Genomic DNA, 27756 nt, shown 5'->3' on the forward strand with positions numbered 1-27756 from the left:
CTTGGATACGAAGTATATGATATTGTTTGCTTTGGATGTCCTGTGTCTGCCTGGTGGGGAAATGCTTACAAGCCTAAAACTCAAATGGAAGAGCACTTGTTAGTTTTGCCAATGAAAGCAGTTCATGTCTGCCCTTGGCCATACGACTTCTTTTTTTTCCCCTCTCTCTCAGCAGCTTTTATAACAGACTTCTAGCTCGGCTTTTAACATTGATAGGATAGTTCTCAGCTGTTGTATTTTACCAAGGCAAAAGCCTCAAATAATACACAAGGATGACAATAGTAATAGTAGCCTGTAGTTAATCTTGATGACAGCTATTATGTTCACCCTCAGAGATAAACAGGGCAGCTGTATTCTCTATAGTGCTGCCCTCATCAAGTTTGTATTTGTCTCTAAAGCCCTGGCCAGACTTGTAAAAGCCTCTACAGTAAATGCAGTACTCTCCACTTTTAATGAAGGGATACTAGAAAGACAACACAGAGCACAAGTCTGGTTGGCTGCCATTAATCTTCTACCCTGGCGGTGGCAGTATTCCACCTGCAAAGGGATTTATTAAATTGATCTTTCCAGCATATGAGATGGCACAGGAACAGAATCGGATCCACTTTACCTTCAGACCTCGCTAAGCTATTAGGCCCTGGTTTTCAGGGGCTTTGCACACCCTACTGAGCTCGGGCTTTCTAAGTGTAGAGGACTTGGCATTTCCCTGAGACTTGTCAGAAAAGCCTGGGGTGGGCTGTGCTCGAGCTGGTCAGATCTCAAATCCATCTGCTTTTGCATTTGAATTGCAACGGAGCTTTCATGGAAGCTCCTGTTCGGCATTGCAGCATTTGCATATGTTCCCCCATTTCAATGGCAGGACTGTTCCCTCAACTGCTATGCTGTGAAAGTCGCACTCAAAATTAACCACTTGAAGAGATTAGCTCTTTTAGCAGGAGGCGTTTTGTGTGGTCACTGCTAAGCAAGGATTCTTACGTTGTAGCTCTGGATCAAAGTGAAGTGTGGCAGAGGAGGGAGGATGTAAGAATAGGTCTGGCTTAGGAACCTTGCCCTGCAGAGGGATCTAGTCCGTGAATAATGACCTCCATAAGCTAAGAGAGCTTGCTTAAATCTGTTTCAAGGAATGATACGTGTGGCGGGTGTTAGTTTAAAAACTATACAAAATGAGGTTCTTTTAGGCTGTTCAAAGCAGTTATCCTCTGAAATTGATGATATAGATCCTTCTGGGGCTCTCTTTCTCCACATAGCCATTCACTTCTGGTTCCTTACCCGAGGAGGCAAACACTAGGGTTTTTAACTCATCATCACTTAATAATTTTGATGCCAGCAGGTCGCTTGCAAGGCCTGGTATATGCGAACAGATTTGCCACCTCTTGTCTCTTGTTTTTTCTACCCGCGTTCACTGCAAGTGTCGGAGCTCCAGCAGCCAGCTCCTGAGCCAGGAGGCCTGTGCGGAGGGATGGCCGCCTGCCCTAATGACCTGCCGTACCCCTTCGTACTCGAGAGTTTCGGTGTCACCTCCTGGTATTAGACCCGAGGGGAATGCCTGCTGGCTGTAACGCCGGGGCTGGGGCCGATGCAGGCCCTTGAGGCCCGAGGCAAGCGGCTCCGCCTCGGGGCCCGGGCTGGCGGGGCAGCTCCCGCCGGGGCTGGGGCCGGGTCAGGGCTGGCTCCGCCCCCCGCCGCTCCCGGAACCCTCCGTCCTGGCGGCGGTTTCCGGCGGGCGCACCCGGGCCCGGACCGGAGGCGGAAGCGTGGGCGGCGGGCCGGGCCGGGGCAGCGCGCTGGCGGCGGTGCGGGCGGCGGGAAGCGGGCTGGGCCCCATGGCCTCCTCCTCCAGCATCGACATCGAGGACGCGACCCAGCACCTGCGGGACATCCTCAAGCTGGACCGCCCGGGAGGTGAGGGGCCGGGGCGCGGGAGGAGGCCGCCGCCGGGGCGGGGCCGGCGGCCGCGCTGCCTCGTCCTGCACCGGGGCCGGGCCGCGCCCGTCTCCCCCCGGGGCGGGCTCCATCCCGCTCGGCCCTGCCCCGGGGGAGCTGCGTGCCGCCCGGCCTCAGCTCTGCTGGGAGAGGCACGGACCCAGAGCTGGCTGCCGCTGCTGTGGGGCTCTGCGCCGATTCTCTGAGAGGTCTCGCTGCTGAGGGCTGAGCAGCACCGACCTCCTCGCCCCAAGTCTCCCTCCTTTGTTGAGAATCCTTTGAGTTTTTCCTAGAGGTTTTGCTGGGCTCAGGGGAAAGGACCGCTCTGAGATCTGTGCCGTCTACACCCTTTCCACAAACTTTTCACTTTTTTTTTTTTTTCCTATTTGAATGCGAAATGGAATCACAAATATATCTCTTAAAGTGGTTGTGAGTCTTCTCCCTTTTCTTTGAGCTATTATACTTCTGCACTCAGAGTTCAGCGGGCCCCCTTCTGCATGTAAAAATACCAGTGGTGAGCAGCAGCAGGCGTAGGAGTCAGCTGTATAAAACGTGTGCCCACTTCTCCGTAGCCTAGCATCGCTCTCTCAACCCCCCTCATAGCTTTTTGAACTTACCACGTTGTTTTGGTCAAACCTGATGAGATAATGATCCAAAGGAGGCTGACACCATGAATAGTTTGAAAAAAAAAAAAAAAAAAAACAAAACAAAACACCAACTTAGCCTCTGGATAGAGGACAGAGTTTATGCCTGTGTTCTGCTCCTGTTGAGGAAAAGGCAGGAATGATGTAGCTTTTAAGTGTCCTGAGAGTCGGTACAAATGTGCTACCTCCAAAGCAACTGCCATGTGTGTTGCCTTTTGTTCGACCAAAAGGATGAGAGGTTGGCTGCAGGATTGTTGTGAGAGGGCTGTAGAGGCACATGGGGTGATGGAGCAAACGCACAGGAAGCCAGCTTCATTAGTTTTACTACCCATAAAGAAACTTCTCATTACTTGAAGTAGTTTCTCTTGTTTCTGTAGTACTTGGCTGTTCCCGGATTATAATTCTTATAAGAAAATACACTTTTCCTTCACAGTGCGGTGCTCTGTACTTGGAAGACTGAAAAGAGGACTCAGTGCAGGGATAGGGAGCACTTGTTTCACAAGCAATTTCTGAACGGAAAGGATGCATTGTGGTTGGGAAATGTTATTTCTGTTGTCTCGAGGTGACTTGACTTTCCCCTGAAGCAGCTTCTCTTGCTGGTTGTAGCAAAAGAGTTATTTACTGAGTATGGCTTATTTCTTTTAATTTTTCTTCTTTTCTATTCATTCTCTTCATACCTTCTCTGTCAACTCTGGTGCACAAGAAGGCAGTTGAGAGGAAAAGGAGCAAGTGGACAGTAAGTCAAGCACTAAGAAACCTGTGGTGGTTCTCAGCAGAAATCACTCCCAGGGTAATAGCAAACGGACCTGAAAGGACTGGACATAATAAGGTGAAAGGCAAAGAGTACATGTTTCTTAACTGAAAGCCTTTGAAACTCCTGTTGGGATGTCAGAGGAAGGGGAAACTGGGGGATCTTTCAAGGGTTTTGAAAGAGATTAGAAGCAGCCTCCTGAATTGTGTGCATAGGGCTAGTCTTGTCTGGCCTAAAGTTGCTGTGGTCAAGGTCCTCTCTAGTCCTAGTTTCTGTTACACCTTGGATTTCACTTACAGATTTTAATACCCAGCAGATACTACTGTAGCTGCTTTCCAAGGTTATTGCCATGAAGAAAGTTTTGCAGTACTGGGTGCGTGTACCGATGAGCAGCATTATGTTATTCTGGATGCTGTCCAGGCAGGTGACAAGTAACGCTCCCCACTCTAAAGAGTTTACAACTGTCACAACCCATTTGTAGTTCTGCTGGGTTTGGCGATTGTGAAAATGCGATCCACCACCAAAGTCACTCTGGGCACAGTTTTATCCCAGTTTCGACAAGCATCATCTATCATTTCAGTAGCGCTTGCCCGTTTTTGGTGCCGTGCCCTCGGCACGGGGGAGCTGCATGATCAAACCATGGACCGCCCAGCTGGGGCACGTGGACAGGCCGTGGGTGCCAGCGTGCTGGGGAGGAGGGACCCTGCTGGGGTTCTGGGCAGAAAGCTCTGCTGATAACCAGGTGTTACAGGGGCTCACCCTATTCATGTGGTGTTTTTCGGGGAAGTCACCATTTAGTACAAAGTAGCACCCCTGGTACGGGGGTTCTGGGAGCAGGAAGAGTTCAGTATCTCGGCTCTGATGGCTCCTGCTCTTTGAGAAGGTAAAGAATACGACCACACTTCCTTCCCTTTGAAGACTGAGATCTACTAGTCTAGGTTCAACTTTTGGTTTTGTTCATGTACCTACTAAATTCTGAGCCTCTTCCCTTCTTTTATGCCTTCAGGATTGTGTGCAGGCAGCACCTGGGCTTGTCTGACTCCAAGTAAGGCAGAGTGATGGGCCTGTTCTTGAACTTCGGCACACTGTTGTTGTGCCCCTCAGCCTCTGGGGAGTGTTTCTTCCTTCCCTTTCCTGTGGAGCGAATGTCACTGTCCTGCTGTCCATAAAAGAACAGAGATACTTACATGAGCCATTCCTGTTGCTGCAAATAGAGCAAAGAAAGTATTGTCTTTCTCTGGCAGCCTGGATGCTTTTTCTGTAATGAACATTTTCCTGCTTTTGATCGCAAAGGATAAATTGCAGTTGATGGATGTTGCTGCAACTGGACAAGCACCCACCATATGCTGTAGGAATAAGGTGCATCTTAATCTTGTGACAGCAAGCACAACACAAATGTGTTAGGTGGTTAGAGGATGACATTCCCTGGCCCAAAGTTTCCTTGTGCTGTGTGAGTGCCACTGCTCTTTTCTTCGTGGAGTGCAGGTAGACTGAGGGGATCACCCGAATGGTCTCTGCATCAGGATACCCTGTAGCTGCACAGGCTTTGTGTGTGCATGGCATAGTTGCTGAATTAATGACTCTGTTCATAAACAGTCAAGTTTTAAATATTCTGGCAAATGAATAATAGTTGGAGATGAGTGCTGCTGCCTACAGAAATAACCTGATACATTAAAGCCTATTTGGTAACTGAGAGCTTGCCTTGCCTTCAAAGGACATGCCTCTTGCCCATGGTTTAGTTTAGGTTTGTTATGTGTGCCAGTAGCAGTGGAGTTTCTGGTCCTGGGAGCAGCCATTTTGCAAGAGCTCAGCAGCAGTTGTTACCTGGCAACAGTATACGAAATTTCAGTTTTCAAAACCAGTGGAAATTTCAAGTGAGGATTTTGCTGAGACAGGAGGCTTTGGTTTGGTGTACTGATGTGTAAGTGCAGATGGAGTGGGCTTGCTCTCCAGTGGGGATCATCAACTGTTTACCTTGATAGTGGAATAGGAGAAGAGTCTCCTTCACCCCCTGTTAACATCGGTCCCCTTCTAAAAGCCTTCAGAAGGCATGGAGGCCACCAGGCAACTTGTGCTAGGCCAAATACATGAAGTCAGGGCACATACACACTTCAAAGCAGAGCTGAAGCTCTGATCAAATGGTTGCTTTACGCAAAACTTGAGTGCTATGAACTTCTATGTGACTAGTTGACCAAGGGAAAAATGTGGGAATCCTGCAGGCACAGCTGCACAGTTTCATAGCTGAGTTACTCAAGCACCTGGACTTTGAGGTCAGATCTTGCAGTCAGAAGCCGGTTTTGGAGAGTAACAAATGTATTATTTCCAGACAACTCCAAATGTTGCAGCTCACCACTGTATTGCTGGACTTCAGAGATCCCTCTGGGGTTAGAAATGACCTTTTGAGAACCCTTTGGTTTGACACTCAATTCACTAAATCTGAATTACCATCTTGGTCTTTCTGATCCAAGACTATTTGTTCCTTGAACCTGGTAAGTTCCCTGTACCCGTTCTTTGGTGTTTTCCTGGTCAGCTGGGATTGGTTATGTAAGAAAAGAGCTACGACTTCACTCATCTGTGTGGAATTAAGTTTCTTACATGGGGGGTCTCTTACACATCCTTTTTGAAGAATACTTTTCCCAACTAACTCAGCATACAACCTGATAGACCAGTAGAACCTGACAAAAAAACATCTGGGGTAGTATGTATCACGCATTGCTGTTTCTTTTAAATGGATATTGTGCACAGTTGATCATGCTTTCCCCTAGGCTCAGTGAATGAGAACCAGAGACCCTCAAATTCATATAATGGAGACCTGAATGGACTGCTGGTGCCTGATCCCATTGTGGCTGGAGATGGACCTTCTTTGCCTAAGCCCGTGCATCGCAGCATTTCTTTGGGAGCCCTGCAGGAGAAGCAAGTCATGTAAGTTTTGTTCAAAAAAGACTTGAGAGTGAGTAGAAAATGGTTAAGAATGAGTTCTGGTGAGCCTGGACAAGCATGCTGGGGATCTGACAATGAGTTTTACATCGAGTTTGGGTGACGGCTGTGTGTCTATGCAGTTGGTCAGAGCTTTTGTAGCTTTTGTGAGACTGATGCATGGAGCCTTCCATCCTTGCTGCTCAGGAACTGAAGAATATCAGCAGAGCTGTTTAGAGAGAAGGGGAACAGGACTGCTCACGTGGTGGATGTTTCAAGTCAGGATGGAGGTAGATTAGCAGGGCTCTGGGTGAAACTTAGTGTTCTTGTGGATACCTCCAGCTGGACTTCTTCAGGGACTCAAGTTACCTGAGAGGTAACTTATAGCAGCCCACAGTACAGTAGACCTTGCACTTGTTGAAGTATTTCTCTCCACATTACTTAAAACAGGACAAATGATCCTCAACTAGATTTTTGCCTACCTCTTTGCTGAGTTGTGCGTATACATCAGTGTGTTTTGGACAGTGCATGTGCTTTTACTGCTTATATGCAAGAGAACATATGTGTATAGGATACTTTAGATATGTCATGGGAGTAATAATGCAAATCCACATCAGTCTAATTAGTGTAAAGGTTGGCTCCGTGTGTTGTCTCTTAACATTAGAGCTTGTGTAAATAGCTTTTGTTTGGGTTCTGTGGTCGTAGGTTTGAGAGAGGACGCCGTGAGAACCATGAGCAGTGTGCAGTTGTCGATGAGGTTCAGCTGGTTGGCTTAGGTCTCTTTGCACCTTGGATGTTGGGTGGTAGTTGAGGCTACTTGAACCAAATGTAGGTCAGTGCTCAAGTCAAATAGACTGGAGGTTTTTAAGCTGAACAAACCAGGTGTTCAGCTCTCTTAAACCTGTGACACACGGGGAAGGGAGACTCTTAACTGAAGGTAGTCTCTGTTTTCAGCTGTTCAGCTCAAAACTCCATGAAGAACAGATACTCCTTCTGCATTGCTGTTAATTATGAATAACAAATATCTGACCTCTATTCTCCTCCTGTGAGCCTTGTCTGATTCCCCCCCCCCCCCCCCCCCCCCCCCCCCTTTGTTTTTCTTAAAAGCTGCCTTTCTGGTGATGACAGCTCCACTTGTGTAGTGATATCAGCAAAAGATGTGGAGATAGTGGCCAGCAGTGATTCCAGCATCACCAGTAAGGCCAGAGGGAGTAACAAGGTAAGGAGCAAGAGAAATGATAGTTCTGTCTCTGTCACATCAGTTCATGCTTGAATGTTTTCAACAGAAATTACTGTCTTCTTTCCTGCATTACAGGAGCTTGTAATTAGGTAGAAGTTTGTCAAAGAGCTTAACAAGGGGGAAAAAAATTGGAGTGGCATCTTGTAGCTGCTTGTTACTGTTATTCCAAAGTCTGTCTAAGCTATCCTCTAATTTTCAGGAATAAGTCCATGGTCTAAGGTGTAGGTTTCTGAGAAAGTGCCCTTCCTTCACAAACAAGCTTTTCCTGCTGATCGTTTCTTCACTGGAAGGTCTTCGCTATGGAGGGAGGGTTGCTCATGATGGTGTGCTAGTTTCAGTCCTGCTGTCTTCCACCCAACAGATCAGAGCTGCAGAAGAACAAATACGCTGAGATTAGAACTAGTGCTGTAGCAGACTACTAAGACATGCTTAGAACAAATGCTAGTAATTAGGAGAGGACACTCCGGTCTTGATCCTCTCTGCCCTTTTCCATATTATATCATTTTGTTCTTGAATGTGCAGTGAATTAAGGGATTACAGCGATGGTAAATGAATACTGTACCATGTTATCTTTGTTTTTCATAGATAATACTGAAGATACAAATAAAAGGGGTGATCACTGCTATAATTTCCATATTGTTTCTTGATTCTTTGCTCACAGAGACAATGCTTATCAAATAAGACGGGGACACTCAGTTTCTTGGGAATCAGTATTGAAACTAAAATGCAAGTTCCCACGTAGCAAATGTGTTTCTATATTTCAAACAAGTTTCCAAGAGCTGTGAATCCAGACACAGTGCTAATAAAGAGGTAAAGGCTGCTTTGCTGTAGTTGCAGGGTAGAGTGTTGTTCTGCAGCATGACAAATTCCGTGAGTTGCATTCCTTCTTGCAGTGGAAGAAAAGATTCATCAGCCTCCAGAACTCTGACATGACATTCAGTGTGCAATTCTTCTTACCAACTGCTGCTTCTAACCACTTCCTATTAAGCATTGCAGATCTTCCCTACAGGAAGTTGTGTATTTGGCAGGTTTGTTCCAGGAAAAAGTTAATTCCAGACATTTCTCATGTTTTGTTTTCTTTCTCCTGAGCAGGTAAAAATACAGCCTGTTGCTAGATATGACTGGGAGCAGAAATATTATTATGGCAATCTCATAGCTGTTTCAAACTCTTATCTGGCTTATGCCATTAGAGGTGAGATACCTTCTTGTCTTGGATGTGATTTGTATTATTTCCCTCTGTGTATCTCTAAGAGAGGCAAAATTTTTATCAGAAGGAGGCAACTGGCGACAGTTGAAACGCATCTTGCAATAGCCAGATCAGGGTGCTGTTGTAGTGGAAATATAGAAGTGAAGCTGGAGCTACAGGGGAGAGAAGAGCTGGTCATGTGGGAGAGCTTCCACTGAGAAAGAAGGCTTTTCTGAAATTAGAAGTAAAAGAGAAGGACTTGGTGGGGATGGAGGAAAAGTTTAATGACTACATTGGCTTCACTGGACAGTAAGCTGATGTTCAGGTTGCTCCTCTAAATATTTCTGCAGCAAATAAGCTTCTCTGTAGCTAAGCACAGAAACAGCCCTGTGGTAATTTGAGCAGATAAATGTTTGTGATGGATTTGCTTGCATAAATTTAGAGTTGAGATTAAGGCTAAATTTAGAGGAGCCAAAGAGCAATGCAGATGCAGTGTGTTTTGCAGTAGGAAGGGAGGGAAAAGCAGAACGATGCAGGGAAAGATTGTTTCACAACATAGATGAAACAAAAAGCACGTGGTCAGCTGCAGTGTCTCTTTCTGCTCTCGTATAAGCACACAGTGCTTGGGGCTCCATCAGCTCCTCCCTTTCTTCTTAGTTCTACCACCCAACAGTTTGTCTGGCCTTTTATGAAATCTACTACACTGCTGCTGTGTTCCGTCCTAGCTGAGGTTATTTTAGACCAGATCTAGGGTGTCGCACCCTTTTTTAAAGTGTTAGAGGTTGGGTGCAGTAACGCTGTGAAAAGCAGAGTGGTCTGCTAGTGCTGGCTTGGGCATCAAGAAGTGGAAACAATATGATCTCCGTAAGACTGCCCGCATTAGTGATGTTTGTCTTTCCCGCAGCTGCCAGTAACGGCTCCGCTATGGTGCGAGTGTTGAGCATCAGCACTGCTGAGCGGACCTTGCTGAAAGGATTCACGGGCGGTGTCGCAGACCTGGCTTTTGCTCATCTCAACTCCAACCAGCTGGCGTGCCTGGATGAGGCCGGCAACCTTTTTGTCTGGCGCCTGGCCATGGATAAAGAAAAAATCCAGTATCTTGTCAAAATACGTCTCCTGTCAGTCTTTGTGTCATGGTTAGATGTAAATGCAACCTCAGAATTGCAACTTATTTTGTAGCCTTTCCGGAATAGCAGCCTGCAGGGGGAAGGTTGATAGTTTTGCCCCTTCCAGAGTATCAAATCAATCAGCCTGTGCCTGTATTCGGCACAATCATTACTTGAAATCACACGTAACTTAAAATTCTAGGAGTGACACCTCAGTGCTCCTTCTGCTTCGGGCAGAAGTAGTCAGTCTGTCTGTACTAGCTGACTTTATACATGGACAGTGTCACCTTGACCGTGTGACAAAGCTTTTTACTGACATTTGCCTGGTTCTAGCTCTTCTCAGTTACTTTTCTAGGGAAGAGGACGTAATGCTTCCCTTCTGCTCACTGTCTTTCTTCCCAAACCTGTTGTCCCTCTTTTTGTGGTGAACCTGAAAATTATTTTCAATGTTTGATTCACGGCCCTAAATATTTTCTTTTTCATTGCTAGGAGTGACGTTTGAGAAGCACGTCAGTCTGTGGGATACATCGTCTTAGGTTGTGGCTTCTTAATTTTAATTGTGTACCTTTGTTTCAAAAGCAACTGGGGCAAAGGTGGTTGTAGTTGTTTAAGATCTGATTTGTAGGGGTGGACTAGAGTGCTCAGCCTGGGGCAGTGTGATAGCTTTTCTGTCTTTCCGCGGTAGTGTTGCGATGCTAACTGAAATCATTTAATCTGTCCCTCAGCAGTCGTGTGGATTGCACGTTCAGATATGGCTGTGTGCTCCTGTTGTGCTTATACTGTCCCTGTCTGCAGCCTGCAAGAGCGAATGATGAGAATCTATTAACTTTTGTAAGCTTAACCTCTTCTGATAGTGAAGAGACGCTAGCTTATCTGCTTTCTTAGCAGAATCTTTTTACTTGATTTCTTTTCAAGTCTCAATGATCCAAAAAATCTTGCGGTTTAATCGTATTTACTGGAGGACCAAGCCTGAATTAGGTTGTTGCTGAGTGTCCATAGCACAGCCAGAATGTTATGTTCCTTAACTGTGGTGATCAGAGAGGAGATCTTGGTTAACATCAAGCGGCCTGACAATACCCCATTGAACACCTCTCGAAGAATCATCTGGTGCCCTTTCATCCCAGATGATAATGAGGAGAGTGGTGAAGAGGGAAGTCAGACGTTGGCGTTGTTGCATGAGGACAGGGTAAGGAAATCCTACTTTTGAAATGTCCCTTATTACCATTAGAGGGAGAGAATCTAATGAAGGAAGGAGCTGATATGATTAGAGTTGTAAAGGCTCCCGTCTACTCCATGTTGGGGATCCTCCTGAAGTATGAGATGTGGGATTCCTCTTTTCTGAGGAGAGGTCATACTGATCTTTTTCTGGGCCTCAGGAGGATGGAAAGTGATAACTTCCACTCACCATCAAATAGTGAGGACCACTACAGACAATGTGGAGGGCCAGAGGCATCACTCATCTCTTCAGGCTGAGCCAGTACGTGGCGGGGGGAGCTTGGTGAGCAGCAGCTACAGCTGCCAAGATCAGTTCCTTGTACTTACGTACAGCTGGGTGCCAGGAAAGCATCTAATGGCCAAATCGGGTGGGTATGGCGAGGTTCATGCCACATGCTTGCCATTGGGCTGGTATATCAGGGTGTAAGATAAGGATATAAGAAATTCTTCACTGGATCAGACCAGTAGTTGTAGAAATAAACCTGTGTGCCTACACGTTTGTTTTCCAGGCAGAGGTGTGGGATTTGGACATTATCCGAACGAACAACACCTCCTGGCCAGTGGAAGTGCCTAGCATCAAAGAAGGCTTCATTGTGGTGAAAGGCCACAGCACGGTATAAACCTATTTTGTTTTCTTTACTGCCAGCACATAGGTGATTGCTACAGATCATGTAAGTTTTCTTTGGGTTATAGCATCTCAGGAGCTGCAGTTCTTAGGCCAGTTGGATGTAAAAAACAGTTTATTGCCCATCCACACTATCACCCACAACCTACTGCCTGTGTACATTACACTACTGGTAAGTAGCCCTTGTTTAAGGAGGCAAGGTGAATGTGTAGTTGTTTGCTTTGAAAATAGTTCTTGAAGGAGCTCACCTGTATTTCTAAGGGCCTGTTTGACAACCTGGGCTGTATTTCAACTATTTTTGTATATCTCCTGGCAAATGGACCACTTAATGCTGCTGTGGTTTACTGCTGGATGAGAAGGGGAAAATAAAGCACAATGTCATCTTTATTATTCTATGATTCCCCTAATGAATATAGTTATGTCTGTGAATACAGTGGACCAGGACTGCAGCTGAGTATCCAGTAGGTGAAATTTTTAATATGAGAGACAGCTGGAAAGAGTCCAGTTTCACTTATTGAAAAGGGCAGTGACAACAGTAATTGTGTCATTTAGGTGAAACAATAATGACTCTGAAAAGCCAGAAGATCCCAAAACAAAATGAGCTGTGTTTATAACACGAGTAACAGTGAGAACAGTAGCAGCACAATTCACTGTAGTTAAATTTGCTGTCTGGAAAAGGTGATTTTTAATTATTACTACAAAAAAAAAAAAAAAGACTCCTGTCAATACTTCTGTGAAGGGTTAAGCTGCCTGCTGACATGTCTGTCAGAAATCACTCTGATGTCCTGTACTGTCACACTGTTAGTCAAATTTGTGTTTGAAGAGAGTAATTTTTCTTCCTGTGAAATAAAAAAAGCTATAAAATTACTTTTCTGTGTCTCTTTTCCTCCTCTGTGTAGTGCCTGAGTGAGGGAGCACTTTCTCCAGATGGAACCGTGTTGGCCACAGCAAGCCATGATGGTTTTGTCAAATTCTGGCAGATCTATATAGAGGGGCAGGACGAGCCAAGGTAACTGGAGAATTAGAAAATGAAGGATCTTGGAACAGAGCAGCATTTTCTCTGTGAGAATTTCCTTGTTATAGAATCACCTGTGATGGCCACTCTCAGGACATTATAAAATATATAAAATATATAAATATATATATAAAATATATAGGGTGAATGTAGAGTAGTCTGAAGAGTTATATTACACATGCTCAAGGTTTGGTGAACTTAGGAAAAAAAGCAGAGTGCTGAGTCTGGAAGCAGGGGTTCCGTGCTTTGTACAGGCTGTAGTCAAACTCTTTTGTGCTGTCCCTGTAAATGCAGAAAGTCTGAGCTGTTCTGCTCAATGTTGACTTCTTTTATGTATTGGCCCTTGTTAAGACACCAAACCATGTAGCAACGCATGGTTACTTTTTTAAATTTCTTTTGGTCACAATCTATGGCAGCATGGGCTGTGTTCTCCCTATTTTATATAAGCCTATAAAGAGCTACAAGCTGATAACACTCGGTTGCTGCTGACTTAATGCTGTCTTTGGACAAGGTGTAATGTATTCACTACCCACCTTATATATTCCTTATTACTATGCCCTGCACACTCAATCTTTTCCAATTGTTTCCTAGGTGTCTTCATGAGTGGAAACCCCATGATGGTAGGCCTCTTTCCTGCCTGCTCTTCTGTGACAACCACAAAAAACAAGACCCAGAGTAAGTCTCCAATCCTGTACTTGGCGTATTGAAGTTTAATTGTGTCTTCTAACTCTGCCTTTGGAGGGATCCTTGTAACTGCACTGTACTTGTAAAAATGTAGATTTGCGGCAGGAGCAAATCCAAACCTCTTTGTAGTCAGTTTTCTAGTGAGGGATAAATAAATAAGGCTCTGGAGCACAGCCTAAAGTGACCTTAATCCTAGTATTGATTCCATGAAAACAATGAAAATTCTGAAGGAGTCCTTTCAGGTTTGTGGTAAGGTCAGTTTTAACTGGCCTGTTAGCCTTCAAATCTCTATTGCAGTTGATTATAAAATAGCTTTTAAAAAAAAAAATATTCTTTCTTCAGTCAGTTGTGGGTGTAAGGTTATTCAGAGCTGTAATTTCTAGGTTGATATGGTTTATATAGTTTTTAGGTTTCTAGTCTGCCTCAAAAGCAGAGATTTTCTGGGAACTTCAAGGCACAGTTGGGCAAAGTCTGCTATGGGCAGCCTGTGAGGAACTTTTCTGTGGAATGTCCTTATGGGAAGGACCAAATCTTCTTTAAGAGAACTTAATTCTGTTGTGCCTGCAGCGTTCCCTTCTGGAGATTTCTCATCACAGGAGCAGATCAGAACAGAGAACTGAAGATGTGGTGCACTGTGTCTTGGACCTGTCTGCAGACTGTCCGGTAGGTGTTGATATGCCAACCCCTGAAGGGCTGGATTTACTTTGAGCAGAGGATCGTAACAAAACTCTCAATTTCCAGGTATACTTACTTTGCAGAGGTGATCCTTGATCTCCAGTGGAGTCTAATGTAGACCCAGTTAGAGCCTCCTCCTTTGCCAGTCTGACCTATTTGTTGAATATCAGGGCTGTGGCAGACTGGCAGGTCAAGCTTTGACAAGGCAGGGGAGGTTGGTCCTTTTGTACAGTCTCCTTGATGTTACCGAGACCTGTTGTATTCCCTTAGTTTTGTAGAGCTCAGACATACATGTAGCATGAGGAGAGGCATTCCAAAATTGCATGCTCTGAGTGCTTTCTTCTGTAAAAATACTAGCTATTCAATAACCAGTCTAGGATCTTTTCCTATTACTGCTTTTTCTGATTTAAATAAAGAGAAGCTGCTATTTTGACAGAGCTTAAGAAATTACACAAGGCTTATTTGCTGAGCCATATAGGTCCAGAAGTTCAAATTGTGCTTTAGTCCATCCCTTCACTCAGTTTATGTTCCCTGATTTTACTTTGCTGATGGTGAATTGTGGCCTCTCTGATCGCATGTACACTTAAGGCCACTTTTGAATTGCCCTCTTTAAGTGAGAAGAATATGGCATACAGCTGAGTGCTGCTTTTTCCACCTCCTATTTGTTGTGGTTTGAGCCCAGAGGGCAGCTGAGCACCACGCAGCCATTCAGTCACCCCTTCCCCCTCTCAGGAGTGGGAAGGAGAAGATGAAGCAGAACGGCTCAGGAATCTAGATAAGGACTGGGAGGGGTGTTCACCCATTACGGGTCAAGGTCGTGGGGAAAAAGACAGACCCCAGACTCGTTAGGGGAAGGAAAAAGCCCCATCACTTTAATTCAAACACTATCAAACACAACACTTAACAGACAAGTTGGGACAGTGAGAAGAGCCACCACATCCAAAAAACACCTTCCCTCATCCTTCCCTTCTTCCCCAGGCTCAGCTCTGCTCTTGATTTTTCTCCCTCCTCCCCCAGCAGTGCAGGGGATGGGGGTTACAGTCAGCTCACCACTCCTCCCTTCTTGGGAGATGGGGTGAACGCCACACATTCCTCCCCTGTTCCATGTGGCTCACTCCCACTGGAGACAGTCCTCCATGAACCTCCCCCGGTACGAGTCCTCCTCACGGGATGCAGCCATTCCCGAGCTGCTCTGGCGTGGGTCACCCCCACGTGTTGCAGTCTTCCCAGCACTGAACTACAACAGTGGGGGCCGCTTCTCCCCTCAGAGTCCCAGCTTCCTTTAAGCTCAGATGCCTGTCCTGGTGTGGGCTCCTCCACAGGCTTCAGGTTGGTCTCTGTTCCACCATGAACTGCCATGGGTGGCAGGGGGGCAGCCCTGCCCTCTCACCACAGGATAGAGGGGGGTTCTTCTCCAGTGCACCTTCCCCCTCTTCCTTCTTCCTTCCACTGACCTTAAGGTCACCACGAAGGATGTTCGTCCTCACAAGTCCCAACCCCCGCTCAGGTTCCCCTTCTTAAATACATTATCACAGAGCCGCAACCACCATCGCTAATTGGCTTGGCCCTGGCTGTAGGTGGGTCCGACTTGGAGCTGGGGGAGCTTTCGAGAAGCTTCTCACAGAGGGCACCACTGTAGCCCCCTCCCCTGCTACCAAAAAACCCCGTCACAGAAACCCAGCACGAGTACTACAGAAGGTCCAAAACCTGTAGAAGGGTTATTTTGGTTTGCTGGATTTTTGTTTTGAAATCTGTAGCATTGGCTCTTGTCCTCCTAGGAATGTGGAACGTGTTAAATAAAGACAAAATGTCATCTTTCATTTAAATGTTTGGAATCCATAACTAGATCCTATTGTGCGATCTCCCTGCTGATCTCTTAGCTGAAGTCAGCACTTCTTTCTGCAATGAAGTTTTTGTTCTAGTGGGTGGCTGCACTGTAATACAGCTGTAAACTCCTTAAGATGTTGGTTTTGGAGTTTTTAACTAATGCAGTTTCCTAGCAGTCATTCTGGCTGTGTTAATCTTTACTTTCTGTACACCCCCCCCCCCTTATTTGTGGATCTAGCTTTTCTCCTGACATCTTCAGCTCCATGAGTATTCTTCCCAGCCTGAAAGTCTGCTTGGATCTCTCCGCTGAATATCTGATACTGAGTGATGTACAGAGAAAAGTAGGTGGTTCATTTTATTTCTGGCTGTGTGGGTAATGGTGACAGAAGGAGAAATGGTCATCTATGTGACTGATTCTACTGCTTAAGTCTAGAATTTGCACGTTCATAGCTAAAAATGAAGAGGTTGGCCTCAGCTATTTTACTGTAGGATGACAAATGGTAACAATTCAACTGATTAATCTTGAGGAGCCCTAAGGATTACCTCTCATTCTGAAGTAAAGCTCTCATTTGGTGAAACCTGTGTCTGGCACAGTAGGATTGAGTTCCTGATCAACACTGACTTGGATAGGAATGTGCTCAATGTGGTTTCCTTGGGTGTTCCGTTTCAAATTTAAACGGTCCAGGCTTTCTTCCTCATGTTATTCCCATTGTTCCAGGTCTCATTTAGGTGCTAGGCTTTGTGTCCACACGCGCTTATGCATGTGTCGTGGTTCAAACCCAGCCGAGAGCCAAACACCATGCAGCCGCTCGCTCACCCTCCCCGACTCTGGGTAATGGGGGAGAGAATTGCAGGGGAAGGGTGAGGAGACTCATAGGTTGAAGAAAAAAAAAATAATAAAAATTAAAATGATAATAATAACAGAAATAATAGAAAATATAAATGAGTAATGCACAATGTGATTGTTCACCACCTGCCAGCCGATGCCCAGCCCATTCTATAGAAGCAAGAATCCTGAAACTGCAATCCCAGTAGCAAGAGCAAGCTTCCCAGTCAATCCTCATCTATATAATGAGCATGATGTTGTATGATATGGAATGTTCCACTGGCTAGTTTGGGTCTGTTGCTTTGGCTATGTTCCCTCCCAACTTCTTACATACCTGCGTACTGGTGGGACTTGAGAAGTTGAGAATTCCTTGTTTTCTTAGCAACAGCTAAAAACATCAGTGCATTTTCAACATTTTTCTCATATCAAATCCCATACTGAATCCAAAACAGCACTATTCTAGCTACATAGAAGAAAAAAAAAAAAATTAGCTCTATCTCAGCCAAAACCAGGACAGCATGGTCTGCTCTGACAGCCCAGTGACTTACCGTTTCTGATTCTTCCAGGTCTTGTATGTGATGGAGCTGATGCAGAACCAAGAGGAGGGTAAAGCTTACTTCAGCTCCATCTCAGAGTTCCTCCTTACCCACCCAGTCCTAAGCTTTGGCATCCAGGCAGTGAGCCGCTGTCGGTTAAGGCACACCGAAGTGCTCCCAGCGGAAGAGGAAAATGACAACTTGAGTGTAGGTAGGTGGTGAAGAGAATTTGCCTGCTATGAGATGGGGATATCTTTCTTGACTGTCTTTCTCGTGGAAGGCTGGCTTTCTTTTAGTCTGTATGAAGTACATCCTGTGCAGCTAGATTGCTTCAGAGAAGCACAGTGGAGTTGGATACAAGGGACCTCTGGAAATCTCTGGTCCAGCCTGCTGCTTGAAATAGGGCTATTACTGGTGGTAGATTGGGGCACCTGTGGCTTCATCTAGTTGCATGTTGAAGGCCCCCAAACATGACGTTTCTGGCTCTTCTCTGGTGCCCTGTCCTAGGGCTGCACCCTTTCCTAAAGAAAATGTGTTGCTAATATCCAGCCTGGACCTCCCAACCCAGATTGTGGCCGTTGTTCCTTACCACACAGAAACTCCACTGAGGTGTTTCTGTTATTAAAAAAAAACATTCCAGGGCTGTGAGAGGTGAAGTGAGGTAAGTGGTGGTTTGGTTAAGGTACGAGCTTAGCTGCTTGGTATCAGCTGTGATGCTTTTGCGATTGCATAGTGTCACTGCCCGAGCGGAACGCGGGGGACATCTTCCTCTGGCAGCACAGGGCTGAGTCCCTCCCAGCACAGGAGCTTCCAAGGGTTCCTGGAAGAACTGGCAGGATGTATTTCTGTCTCTGCTTGTCTGAGTAAACTCTGTGTAGTTAAACATCAGAAGTGTGAGTGCGTGGTCTGAGAAACCAGCTGGCTGCTGCTGAATCATTCTGCCTGAGCTGTGACAGATGTGAGGACAGTACACCGTCTGAGTTGAAGGAAAAGGTGGGGTTCTTCTCCATTGTGTCTGGAAGTCATGTTGCCAAGCCACAAAGCATCTTGTAAGAGAGATGAACAGGTCACTCTTTTAGAGAAGAGACACGTGAGATGTCTTCTCTGTCTTACTACAATGAATATGATGGTGAATCCTGTGGAGAACTGTCCCATTCAAACATTCTGTGATCACTGCCTCTCTTAAATTGTTGGCTTGCTCCCGATCTCCTACTTTTCTGTCAGTAAAATTAGGAAAGATGCTTTGAGTAACATCAACATATTTACTGTTAGAAAGATTTCTGGGCTATCAGTACAGCTGTGTCATGTGCTTCCCTATGCCTGTTATTGTACATGACAACAACCTGAATTAACTATTATTGATGATATTTGTGCCATATTGCTCTGAAATGCAGAAGCAAAAAAATGATAGGCACATGTAGCAAGTCAGAAGCAGACAGGGACTGAAACTTCAGGTCCCTGATTGGTGCTCAGATAATTGGGACAATTTGCATATGAATGCCTAATACATGTTTTTTAACAGGGAATTAAGTTTATCTCTTCTACTCGGCCTCCTTAGCTATCTTAGCAGTGAGACCAATACAGGTGTTGGGTGAATGTTGTCAGTGCTGGCTGATGGGAAGTTACTGCAGAGCCCTTCATAGCAATAGTTGTACAGCCAGGAAGGATGATTGAGCCGCAGTCCGAACATCTGTACAATATAAGCTAGTCTGTGTCTTTTAAAATATATCCAACCAGTCACTTAAGTAGCCAGAACAAATTGCTGGCAGTTCCATACCTCAGCTTCTTGCTCTTTACTTTATATATATTTTTTAACTCTTCCTTGAGGATTGTTTGGCTGGATTAGAGCAAACTTGATTGCTCTCACATTGGAAAAGTAAAAGGAGTGTAAGATACACTTTCCCTTAACAGGATAAATCCACCTCTGGAGCGGGGAGGTGATGAAGCTGTATTGTGGTGGTTTGCTGCTGCTGGTTCACCTGCTATGATGTTTTTCTAATATTTTGTCTGCAGTTTCCATCCCACTTCATGTTTTACTTTTGTCTTACTTCCAGAAGGTGCTCAGGGACCTGGGGCTGTTGAATCAGCAGCAGGCGTGCTGATAAAACTCTTCTGTGTGCACACCAAGTGAGTATGTGTAGCAGCTACCATGGGCAGCTGTCTATGGTTACCCTGATCCTGTACTGACCTGTAGAAAGTTAACGTACCAATTCCTTTTGTTCATAACAAAAACTACTTGGACCCAACAGAAACTTCTAGCTGTGGTGTGTTCACTGTGGCCTTACCACGAAGTAGCACTGCACGGTGCTGTGGCAAGGTAGTATTTTTGTTGCTATGAGTTCACAGTGACTTAAAAGTTGTTTTCCAGCACTTACACATGAGCACATCTCCCCAGTACCCTGGGTGCCAGAACTGAGTGGCACAGCTGAATGAGGATCAGTTTCTGCTGCTGTCACAGGCAGAAAACACTGAAGTGTATTTCAGGGGAATCGGTTTCATCAAGAGGAATCTTCTAAACATTAGACTTCTCATGGCGATTCGTAAAATGATCAGAGATGCTTGTTTTTCAGGGCCCTGCAGGATGTGCAGATTAGATTCCAGCCTCTTCACAGTCCTGACACGAGCGCATCCATGCCTTCCCATGGCTCTCATGAAGAATTTGGTGAGCATTTGTATTCAGTTGCTCTTCAGTGTTGCTGAGCCTTTAAAGGTTGTTGGGGAGGGGACAGCAGGAGGGCAGCTTTGGGTGCGTCTTTAATAGAGTGGTGTCATTGTGTAAAGGATCCTGAATACGGACTGGCTGTGAAGCAGGCCACTTGATTAGAGCCCGGTGTGAGTATGGAGCATGAGGACACGTTAGGCTAGGAGCGCTAACGCTTTGTGCATGCTTGAGTTCACCTTGCTAGGTGATCTAGCATTTGTGTCAGAAACCTGACTTTTGTTTCTTGTCAGGCAGGAGAGGTTACAGTGGCACCAGGGCTTTGGGAGTGAAGGGGACAGGGCTGTGTGCAGTGTGCTCTTTCACCATTCTGGGCTGTGGCTGTTAAAACTGGCCTTGCATTTAGGGAAGAAAGGGAGCTTGGATCCCTTATTATCAAAGCCTGATAACATCCACTCTTTAGTATGCAAAGAGTAAGCGTAACACAGGATTTGCCTTGCCCTGAGCCTTGATTAGGATGTTGCAGGGGTTTTGCTTGTTCTTTTTGGAAACTGTTACGGCTGACAATGGCATAAGTTCATACTTTACGGAATTAAAGCTTTAGCTTTTGGGGCAAGTTCCTGTAAATTGATTTGTATTTCTCCCTTTAAAGCCTTTCCAGACCACATGGCTGATCTAAGCACAGAAGGGCTGGGATCTGAAAAAGGATCGGTGCATGGCTCTCAACCAGACCTGCGGCGTATTGCTGATCTGCCTGTGCCAGCAGACTTCCTTTCTCTCTCAAATGATGCCAAACCTAAGCTGATGACCCCAGATGCATTCATGACACCCAGTTCATCTCTTCAACAGGTAACCAGAGAGCAGCACTGTTTATTGTGGGTACAAAGGGTGCGTTTGGATTTTGATACTTCTGGGAACTTTTTCCAGGCAGTAGCGACTCTGATAGGCTATGCTAGCTGAATGCAGAGCACACAGGAAACTCTGTGCACATAACCAAACTGAGTAAAGACACTCTGGCACATCTAAAATGCTAAGCTAGCCTAAGCTTGTGTTGCAGGTGCTGCGTTTAACTGCAGAACTGCTGATGTAGCTGTGTTGTGTAGAAATACAGGTTTGCTAAATCTAGGCTGGGAAGCTGCCCTTACTGGTTTACACACATTGTTTGGGGTTGTGATAGAACTATAATGGAAGAAAATATGCCGTGTCTGCACATCCTGCCTGATGGGATCCTGTGGGAATGCATGTCTGATGGGATCAGGTGGGTAGATGGGCCTGTAACATCTTCTGCATGAGATCTGCAAATCGGTGATCTAGTAGCTCAGTGGGTTTTTTTTGTATCTGACACAGCAGGCCTTAACTTGTTCAGAAGACAAGACTTGTGTGTTTGCTCCAAGGTTTTCGATATCAGGAAGCATGTGAAGCATTCCTTGGGATTTGGTGATCTCTGTAAAGGACAGCAAAGTGTCTTGGTAAAGAGCTATAAGCATGCATTTACTCCTCAGTGAGTTCCTGAGCTCTGATGGAGCAGTCAGAAAACATATAATTCCTCCCAATGCTCTGTCACATGTGCGTGGCCAGGAGTGTTGCATCACACACCACTGGGTCCTGCTGGGCATTTCTAGAGGCTGTCTGGCACTGACAGTGTGTATCCGTGTGACTCAGTGCAGGTTTTTGCTGCCCCTTTTTGGTTATGCCGACAAGGAGAAGTGCAGGAGCTTGCTGTTTCTTGGCCACTCTGCCTCCAAGTGTCATATGTTAGTCTTAAACCCACTCAGATATTCTTGCTTTATAGCCTGCTTCTGTGCCTTTGTACTGAATCTCTGTACTGAACTTTTGACTGTGTAGTTTTCTCTGTGTGCTTTTAGAATGGGAGTAGACATACATTAAAAAGTATTTTTAGAAGTGTGCCCTGTAAGAAAAGTGATCTGCAACTTAATTACAAGGTGTGGATTTCACTGGTGAGAGGCTGTGTTGTTGTGTTTCCTCCACCTTCCTGTGAGAAATTGTCAGCAGTTATTTGCTGTGCTGGTACAGTTTTTACAATCAAGGAGGAGAGAGTTTGTGAGTAGCACTCCACGTACACAGCCTGAGGCAGGGCTTCCCCCTCCAAGGGAGGAACATGGGGTTGTCACCACAGCTTGAACATGTACTGGAGGAGACTGGATGAGGATGGACAGCACAGGGAGATGTGCAGAAATGGAGTTCATGCTGAGTTGACTAACATGAGAGCACCACACTGGGGCTTTCTCTCTTTGGGGAGGAAAGAATAAATTAAATTTCTCCAAAATGTTTTGATGTTGCTGGCAAAGTCGCTGAGTGCAGGAGTTAAATTTGTGCCTGAGGGTGGGTAGCCTTCCCAATGCAGAGATGTCCCAAGGGAGCAGAGAGAAGCACATACTGTTTGCTGCAAGGAGCAGCTCAATCTTCAGTTTAAACTTGGCTTTTGACTGCAGCCCATTTCATGGCAGGCTTTTTCCTGCTGGCACCAGCACCCAGGAGCAGCGTAGGGTGGACACAACCTTGAGTTTAGCTCAATCTCTGCTCTCTACCATAAGCAGTGTCAAGCATAAGAAGCTTGGCTACACCAGGATTCCCAGCTGGGTACTTGTGTTCTCTGTAGGTGTTTCCTCACAGCCAGAAGCAGCAGTGGGGGCCTGCACTCTGCTCTTTACTGCTAGCCCGCTACCTAGGCGAGCAATACCTCCTGTGCATCAGAGCATTCTACTTCCATGTATCTGTAGTGCAGCACCTAAACCCCATCCAGACTCTGACCTCCCTAGTGGCAACGGACCTTGACAAGAGCAGTCTAGCTCAAAGAACAAAATGGGGATCTGGTGCATAGCCCTGCAGAATACTACTTTGTATTGGGAGAGCAACTGTTCAATAAAAACAGTCATGGTTCGTGTGATGAGGCTGTGTTGGGTCTTGCCTTTGACCAGCACCAGAGCACCCTAGCAGTACAATTCAACCTATTTTTTTTTTTCCTATTTTCTCTTCAACAAAGACTCTTCAGGAGTTCTTCTGGAGCCAGCATTCTTCAGTTCTGCTGTCGGACTCTTCTGTCACATCCTGACTGCTGTGTATTTTCTTATAGATCACCGTATCTCCAGGCAGCAGCGTCAGTTCCCTGACTGCAGTCACAGCCATGAGTAGCACTTCTGTCACAGATGCCTCCATGCCCAGGTAAATAGTGCCTGTATTAAATAATATATATATATCTGCAGCTGAGCTGATACGGTCCTTCAGGGTGGTGCAGAGCTGTAGTGTGTCTTGTAGGAGAGGAGATATAACCAGAGATGGAAACTCTGCTGAGTCCCAACATCCCTATGTGGGCAACTGCATCTCTCGTGCAGCTTGGAGCATGCCTGTTGTCATCCAAGGGGCCACCAGTAGTGTTTCATTTGTGCCTACTAGGGATTCTCTTATTGCATCTCAGTTTTGTTGCTTTACATGCTTCTCCCAAAGGGCTGTCATTGTTTACAGGTAAGAGAACACTGCAGCCACCAAGGACGAGGATATAATTGGGACTATTAGGAAAATCTTACTACTGTAGTGGTGGGTTGGGCTGCATAACAGGTGAAAACTTAAATTCTGTGAGCTGGGAAAAGGACAAAGACCTGTCCTGTAGTGTTCTGTTTTTTCCTAAACTCTACAGCACACACTGAAGATATAACTAGCCCCTTCTCTCATTGACCCCTCGAAGTCTAAGAGGTTATGATGTCCCTTTGTTGTGTTTTTTTGGTTTTGGTTTTTTTTTTTGGCTCCACTTGATCTTTCTTTGGAATGTATGAAGACTAGGAGATGCAGGTGCTAGTTGACAGGGAGTAGCTGACCACTGTGGAAGGAGCTAGGGCTTGGAGAACACTAGTGAAGTTTAGGTTGGGCTCCTCCACTGACCCGTGGATCCCATCTCCCTGAGTGTTTCATACAGATCTGTATCATTAGGTTGGCCTGATTTGTTTGGGTCTCTGTTTTCTGCAGGCCATCGGAAGACTTGACTGTGAGTCCCAAGATGCAGCTGGACACCAGCCTCACGCTGAGTAGCAGTAGCAGCAGTCTCCAGACTAGTCCTAGGAGCCATTCCGTTCTTATCCCAGGCCTCCCTGACAAGCTAACACCAAAGGCACCTGTTCCAGTAAGGCTCCAAATGCTGCTCCCTTCCTTCTCTTCGTGGGCCAAGGAACCTCTTTCTATGGGCCTATACAAGCTGAGATTACACTTATTTGGATAGTAACAGGGCCAGGGTCTGCCCTTCGGAAAACACAGCTGCTGGCACATATCTGAAGCCAGGTTTACCTGTGTTAATGGAACCTGACCTTGCCTAAAACAGCATGTCTCTGAAAACTAGAGACAGCTCTAGCTGTCACTATCACAGTGGTTGGAAATGGTCAGCCTTTGTATTAGGAGACAGTGCTCCCTGGAAAGGTTTTGTCTTCCTTGCTGGTCTTACAGGTCTGAAACAATCATTTCCTGGCCCTAAATTTTTTCTTTCCAGGCGTGATGTAAAACAGATTTACAACCAAAGCTTGATATTGAAATAAGCTTTCAGTCCAGGAGATACTCAGTGTTAAAACTAACTTTTTCCCCTCAAAGAGAAGGGATCCTAGAGCAGAGCAGAGAGTTAGAACCGGTGTTAAGTTTTCTTTTGAAACTGTTGAAGCTGGCTTAAGTGTGCTGTTAGCCCAGCTGGGAGCCCATTACAAGTCTTGGGGCCCTTCTCCATCTATTGAACAGAGTGTGAGCACAGGGATCACATGAGGAAAAGATATACAGCTGGCTGTTTCTAGAGGTGGCTGGTACCAGGGGTTCTTGGGGTGTTTCTGCATTACCCTGAAGGCTCTTGCTTGATATTTTTGTTTTGGTTTGTTTTTTTTTTTTTTTAATTAAGGTCACACCAGGAAACTCCTCTCTAGCACTGGAACTGCAGGAGGTGGAGCCCTTGGTGGTGCCCCAGGCTTCTCCAACCCGCGAGCGCTCGCCAGATGTCATTTCCTCTGCTTCCACAGCCATGTCCCAAGATATCCCAGAGATTGCTTCCGAGACCTTGCAGCGCAGCTTCGCGGCAGCTCCATCTGGGCTCCCCGCAGAGGTGCTGGAGCCCAGTCATCACGCAGACAGTATGGCATCCGCTGCCTCAGCCTTGCATCTGCTGTCTCCGAGGAACCGGCACAATTCAGAACACAGCCACCACTCTTTGGACATGCCTCCAGTGGAGGTGGACAGACTGAATGCTCCATCGTTACTAGAGACTGCTTTAACTCAGGAAAATGCATCTTCTGACAGTGTTGTGAGTCAGCCTTGGCCAGCAGCTCCTGACATAACCAGAGAAACCAGGAACAGCATGGCAGACAGGTAATCACTTGGGTTTGTCTTGCTTTGAGCAATTTCATTGCACTTGCCAGATTGCTAGCTTGGTGAAGAGCTCTTAGGTTGTGATTAGACCAGAGCAGTTCTTCGTCTTTCCTTTCCTTAAAGGAGCTGATGATTCAACCTTCCTGTGTGCTTGGTCTGTGTGTGCTGTGTCCTGAACTTCCTAGGCCAGCTCTAACAACTTATGTTTTCTAATACCCCTTGCAGCATAAAGGTGTTCTCTGTTAAGAATGTGAAAAGTGTACTTTATTGGCTTTCATGTTCACCTGGGAATGGAGACTTGAGATGGGATTTTTTTTTTTTTTTTGTACTCTGGAAATAAAATCAGTATAAGATAAATCCTGCCCTGGGTCATGCATTCCTGCATGCTTTTATTGAAAAGAATCAATTAGCACATAATTGACACGGGTTTGGTTATAAGTTAATTGTATATCTCTCCTAGAATTGGCTCTGTGCAGGTAGCATTATAAAAAAGTACTTCCAAAGTCAGGAAATTAATGACAATGTGTCTGTGAAGCAGGCAAGCAGAATGGGGCAACATCACATACACCTGCTTACCAGGAGCAAGCCATCATGCTGTGAGCCATGCTAGGTTTCATCACAGAATTACTGTCCCTGTCTTCTAGTAAGACAGGAAGAGCAAGTTGCACCTAGCATCTCCTGGGCCTGTCTAGGCCAGAGCTGCATGCACCATGAGGGTCTGCAAACACCTTCCTTTTCAACAGGCAGAGCAGAGAGTGTCAGTGTTGTCCCTCAAACTATCCAGGGCTGTTCTGTCCCACGAGAATTTCAAGGGAAAGGCCTCACCTTGTGCCTCCACGCCTGAGGATGCTGCTTCAGGAAACAGTCTCAGTTCTGATGGCTCTGGGGAGGACACTGAGGTTGTGTCTCTACGCGGTGTTTTTGCTTTTGCTCGTAATTTGAAGTTGAGAAAATACTTATATAGGAGTTTGCAACTCCCCTCAATCCCACTCTGTCTTTGAATTCTTCAGGATTTCACATATCAGAGTATCAGATATCTCTGGATCCGAGATATTACACTTGCACATCAATGTAACTTTTTTTTTTGACATTCCAGTTCAGTCAAGCCATCAGCCTACATGAAAGTAACAAATGCTCACTTCTGTTTGAAGATTTTCCTGCACACTGAATTCAAAGAGACCTAATTTATGGCTTAGGAGCATGTGTAATTTGCTTTCAGAACCTTTGTGAAACACAGACTGGATTCACTGTTGCTATTCTGTTCCATCTGGTAGAGTTAACCCATCAAATTGGCACATCTCCCTCTGTGTGCTCCTCAGACACTTGGAAGATCTGAGAAGCACTGAGTTTTGCCCTGGTGATCAGTATGACTTGAGGAAAAACAAACCCAAGATGATGCTATTCACTGAAGTATACATTTTGAGTAGGGGCTCACCGGTCTTGCGTGAATGTCTGTTGGGAGATTGTTCTTGGTTAGTGCCTGAGGCATAGCTGAGCTGCTTCTCCCGTCTTAAGACCACCCAGAAAAACGCATGGAGAAGGTTTGAGTGGTTCATGCTTCTAAACAACACTTGCTGCTCTCTGGATCTGTGGAGATAAGTGTGGGGTTTTGTCTGGTTTAGACCTGTCAGGATCTCTCATGAGAAGTGGAGTGAACAAATATCCAAGCTGAAAGAGACTTTCATGATTTTATTTTTTTTTTTCCCCCCCTCTAGCCCAAGGGATGAGGTTGAAGAAAAGCACAAGAGCTCTTCCTATCATCGACACAGCTACCACCTGCTGCAGCATGACAGCCAGGATGCTAGTGCCGAGCAAAGGTACCAGAGTGCTCAGCCCCCTCTCTCGCCCTGCATGGACTCAGTTCAGGCTGCATTTGTGCTTCTGTCCCCAGCAAGCCTTCACGTGTGGGGTGAATGTCTTTGCTTTGTCTCCTGACTTAATGTGTATATGCAGTCCAGCTTCTGTAATGTTCTGATGACTTCAGCTGATGATGACATCGGCCTCTGGGCATTGTCCAATTTACTGTCTGTAGGGAAAGGTTTGACTGTGCTGCTCCTAAGGGCACGGACCAAACTTGGTTTAATTACCAGTGAAAACCTGTTAAGGATCAGTTTCAAAATAGTGTGCCTTAGATAACATAGCGAGGGTACCTCAGGAGTTAGGTTCTTGCTTTTGACACCTTTGCTCCCTCGTGAGCCCCACCCTAAAGCTCCGTGGGCACATTCTGTGGTGCCTGGCGAGCTCAGCCCTGTTTGACAGCTGAGGGTTCATTCAGAATCCATATTCAGACTGAAACGTGCAGCCTGTATTGGATGGCTCGTCAGCAGCAGAAAGACTCCAAGGCACTGAGGATCACATGCTTCCTAGGCTCAGCCTGATGCACTGAGGATCACATGCTTCCTAGGCTCAGCCTGATGCTCCTCTGCTCCTGCAATACTTGCTGTGTTACGTGCTTTCTGTCTGTAAAGCTCTAAGGATATGCTGTGCTTGGGTTTCCCTTCTGGGTCGGCGTCGCATCCTAGGGCTCCTGTGCCAGTGTGTGGATGTGGTAAGAACAAGCATCTCTCCGCCACGCT

General features: G+C 45.9%; 1 protein-coding gene across 1 annotated transcript in view; it reads left to right on the forward strand.

The window, feature by feature from the left end:
- Window positions 1–1753: 1753 nt before the first annotated feature.
- EDC4 (enhancer of mRNA decapping 4) overlaps window positions 1754–27756 on the forward strand; it is a 38990-nt gene continuing 12987 nt past the window's right edge. Inside the window, exons 1-19 of the mRNA XM_032985380.2 lie at window positions 1754–1902; window positions 6084–6240; window positions 7342–7453; window positions 8567–8666; window positions 9565–9754; window positions 10805–10952; window positions 11491–11595; window positions 12506–12615; window positions 13213–13296; window positions 13873–13968; window positions 16046–16148; window positions 17200–17380; window positions 19224–19296; window positions 19740–19831; window positions 20481–20677; window positions 22923–23011; window positions 23810–23963; window positions 24717–25180; window positions 26896–26997. Of these exons, the coding sequence (XP_032841271.1) occupies window positions 1824–1902; window positions 6084–6240; window positions 7342–7453; window positions 8567–8666; window positions 9565–9754; window positions 10805–10952; window positions 11491–11595; window positions 12506–12615; window positions 13213–13296; window positions 13873–13968; window positions 16046–16148; window positions 17200–17380; window positions 19224–19296; window positions 19740–19831; window positions 20481–20677; window positions 22923–23011; window positions 23810–23963; window positions 24717–25180; window positions 26896–26997 (2636 nt within the window). The 5' untranslated portion in view covers window positions 1754–1823. The remainder of the gene's footprint in view (window positions 1903–6083; window positions 6241–7341; window positions 7454–8566; window positions 8667–9564; window positions 9755–10804; window positions 10953–11490; window positions 11596–12505; window positions 12616–13212; window positions 13297–13872; window positions 13969–16045; window positions 16149–17199; window positions 17381–19223; window positions 19297–19739; window positions 19832–20480; window positions 20678–22922; window positions 23012–23809; window positions 23964–24716; window positions 25181–26895; window positions 26998–27756) is intronic.

The sequence above is a fragment of the Tyto alba genome, unplaced genomic scaffold, assembly GCF_018691265.1.
Source record: "Tyto alba isolate M040663 unplaced genomic scaffold, T.alba_DEE_v4.0 Super-Scaffold_26, whole genome shotgun sequence".
NCBI lineage: Eukaryota > Metazoa > Chordata > Aves > Strigiformes > Tytonidae > Tyto > Tyto alba.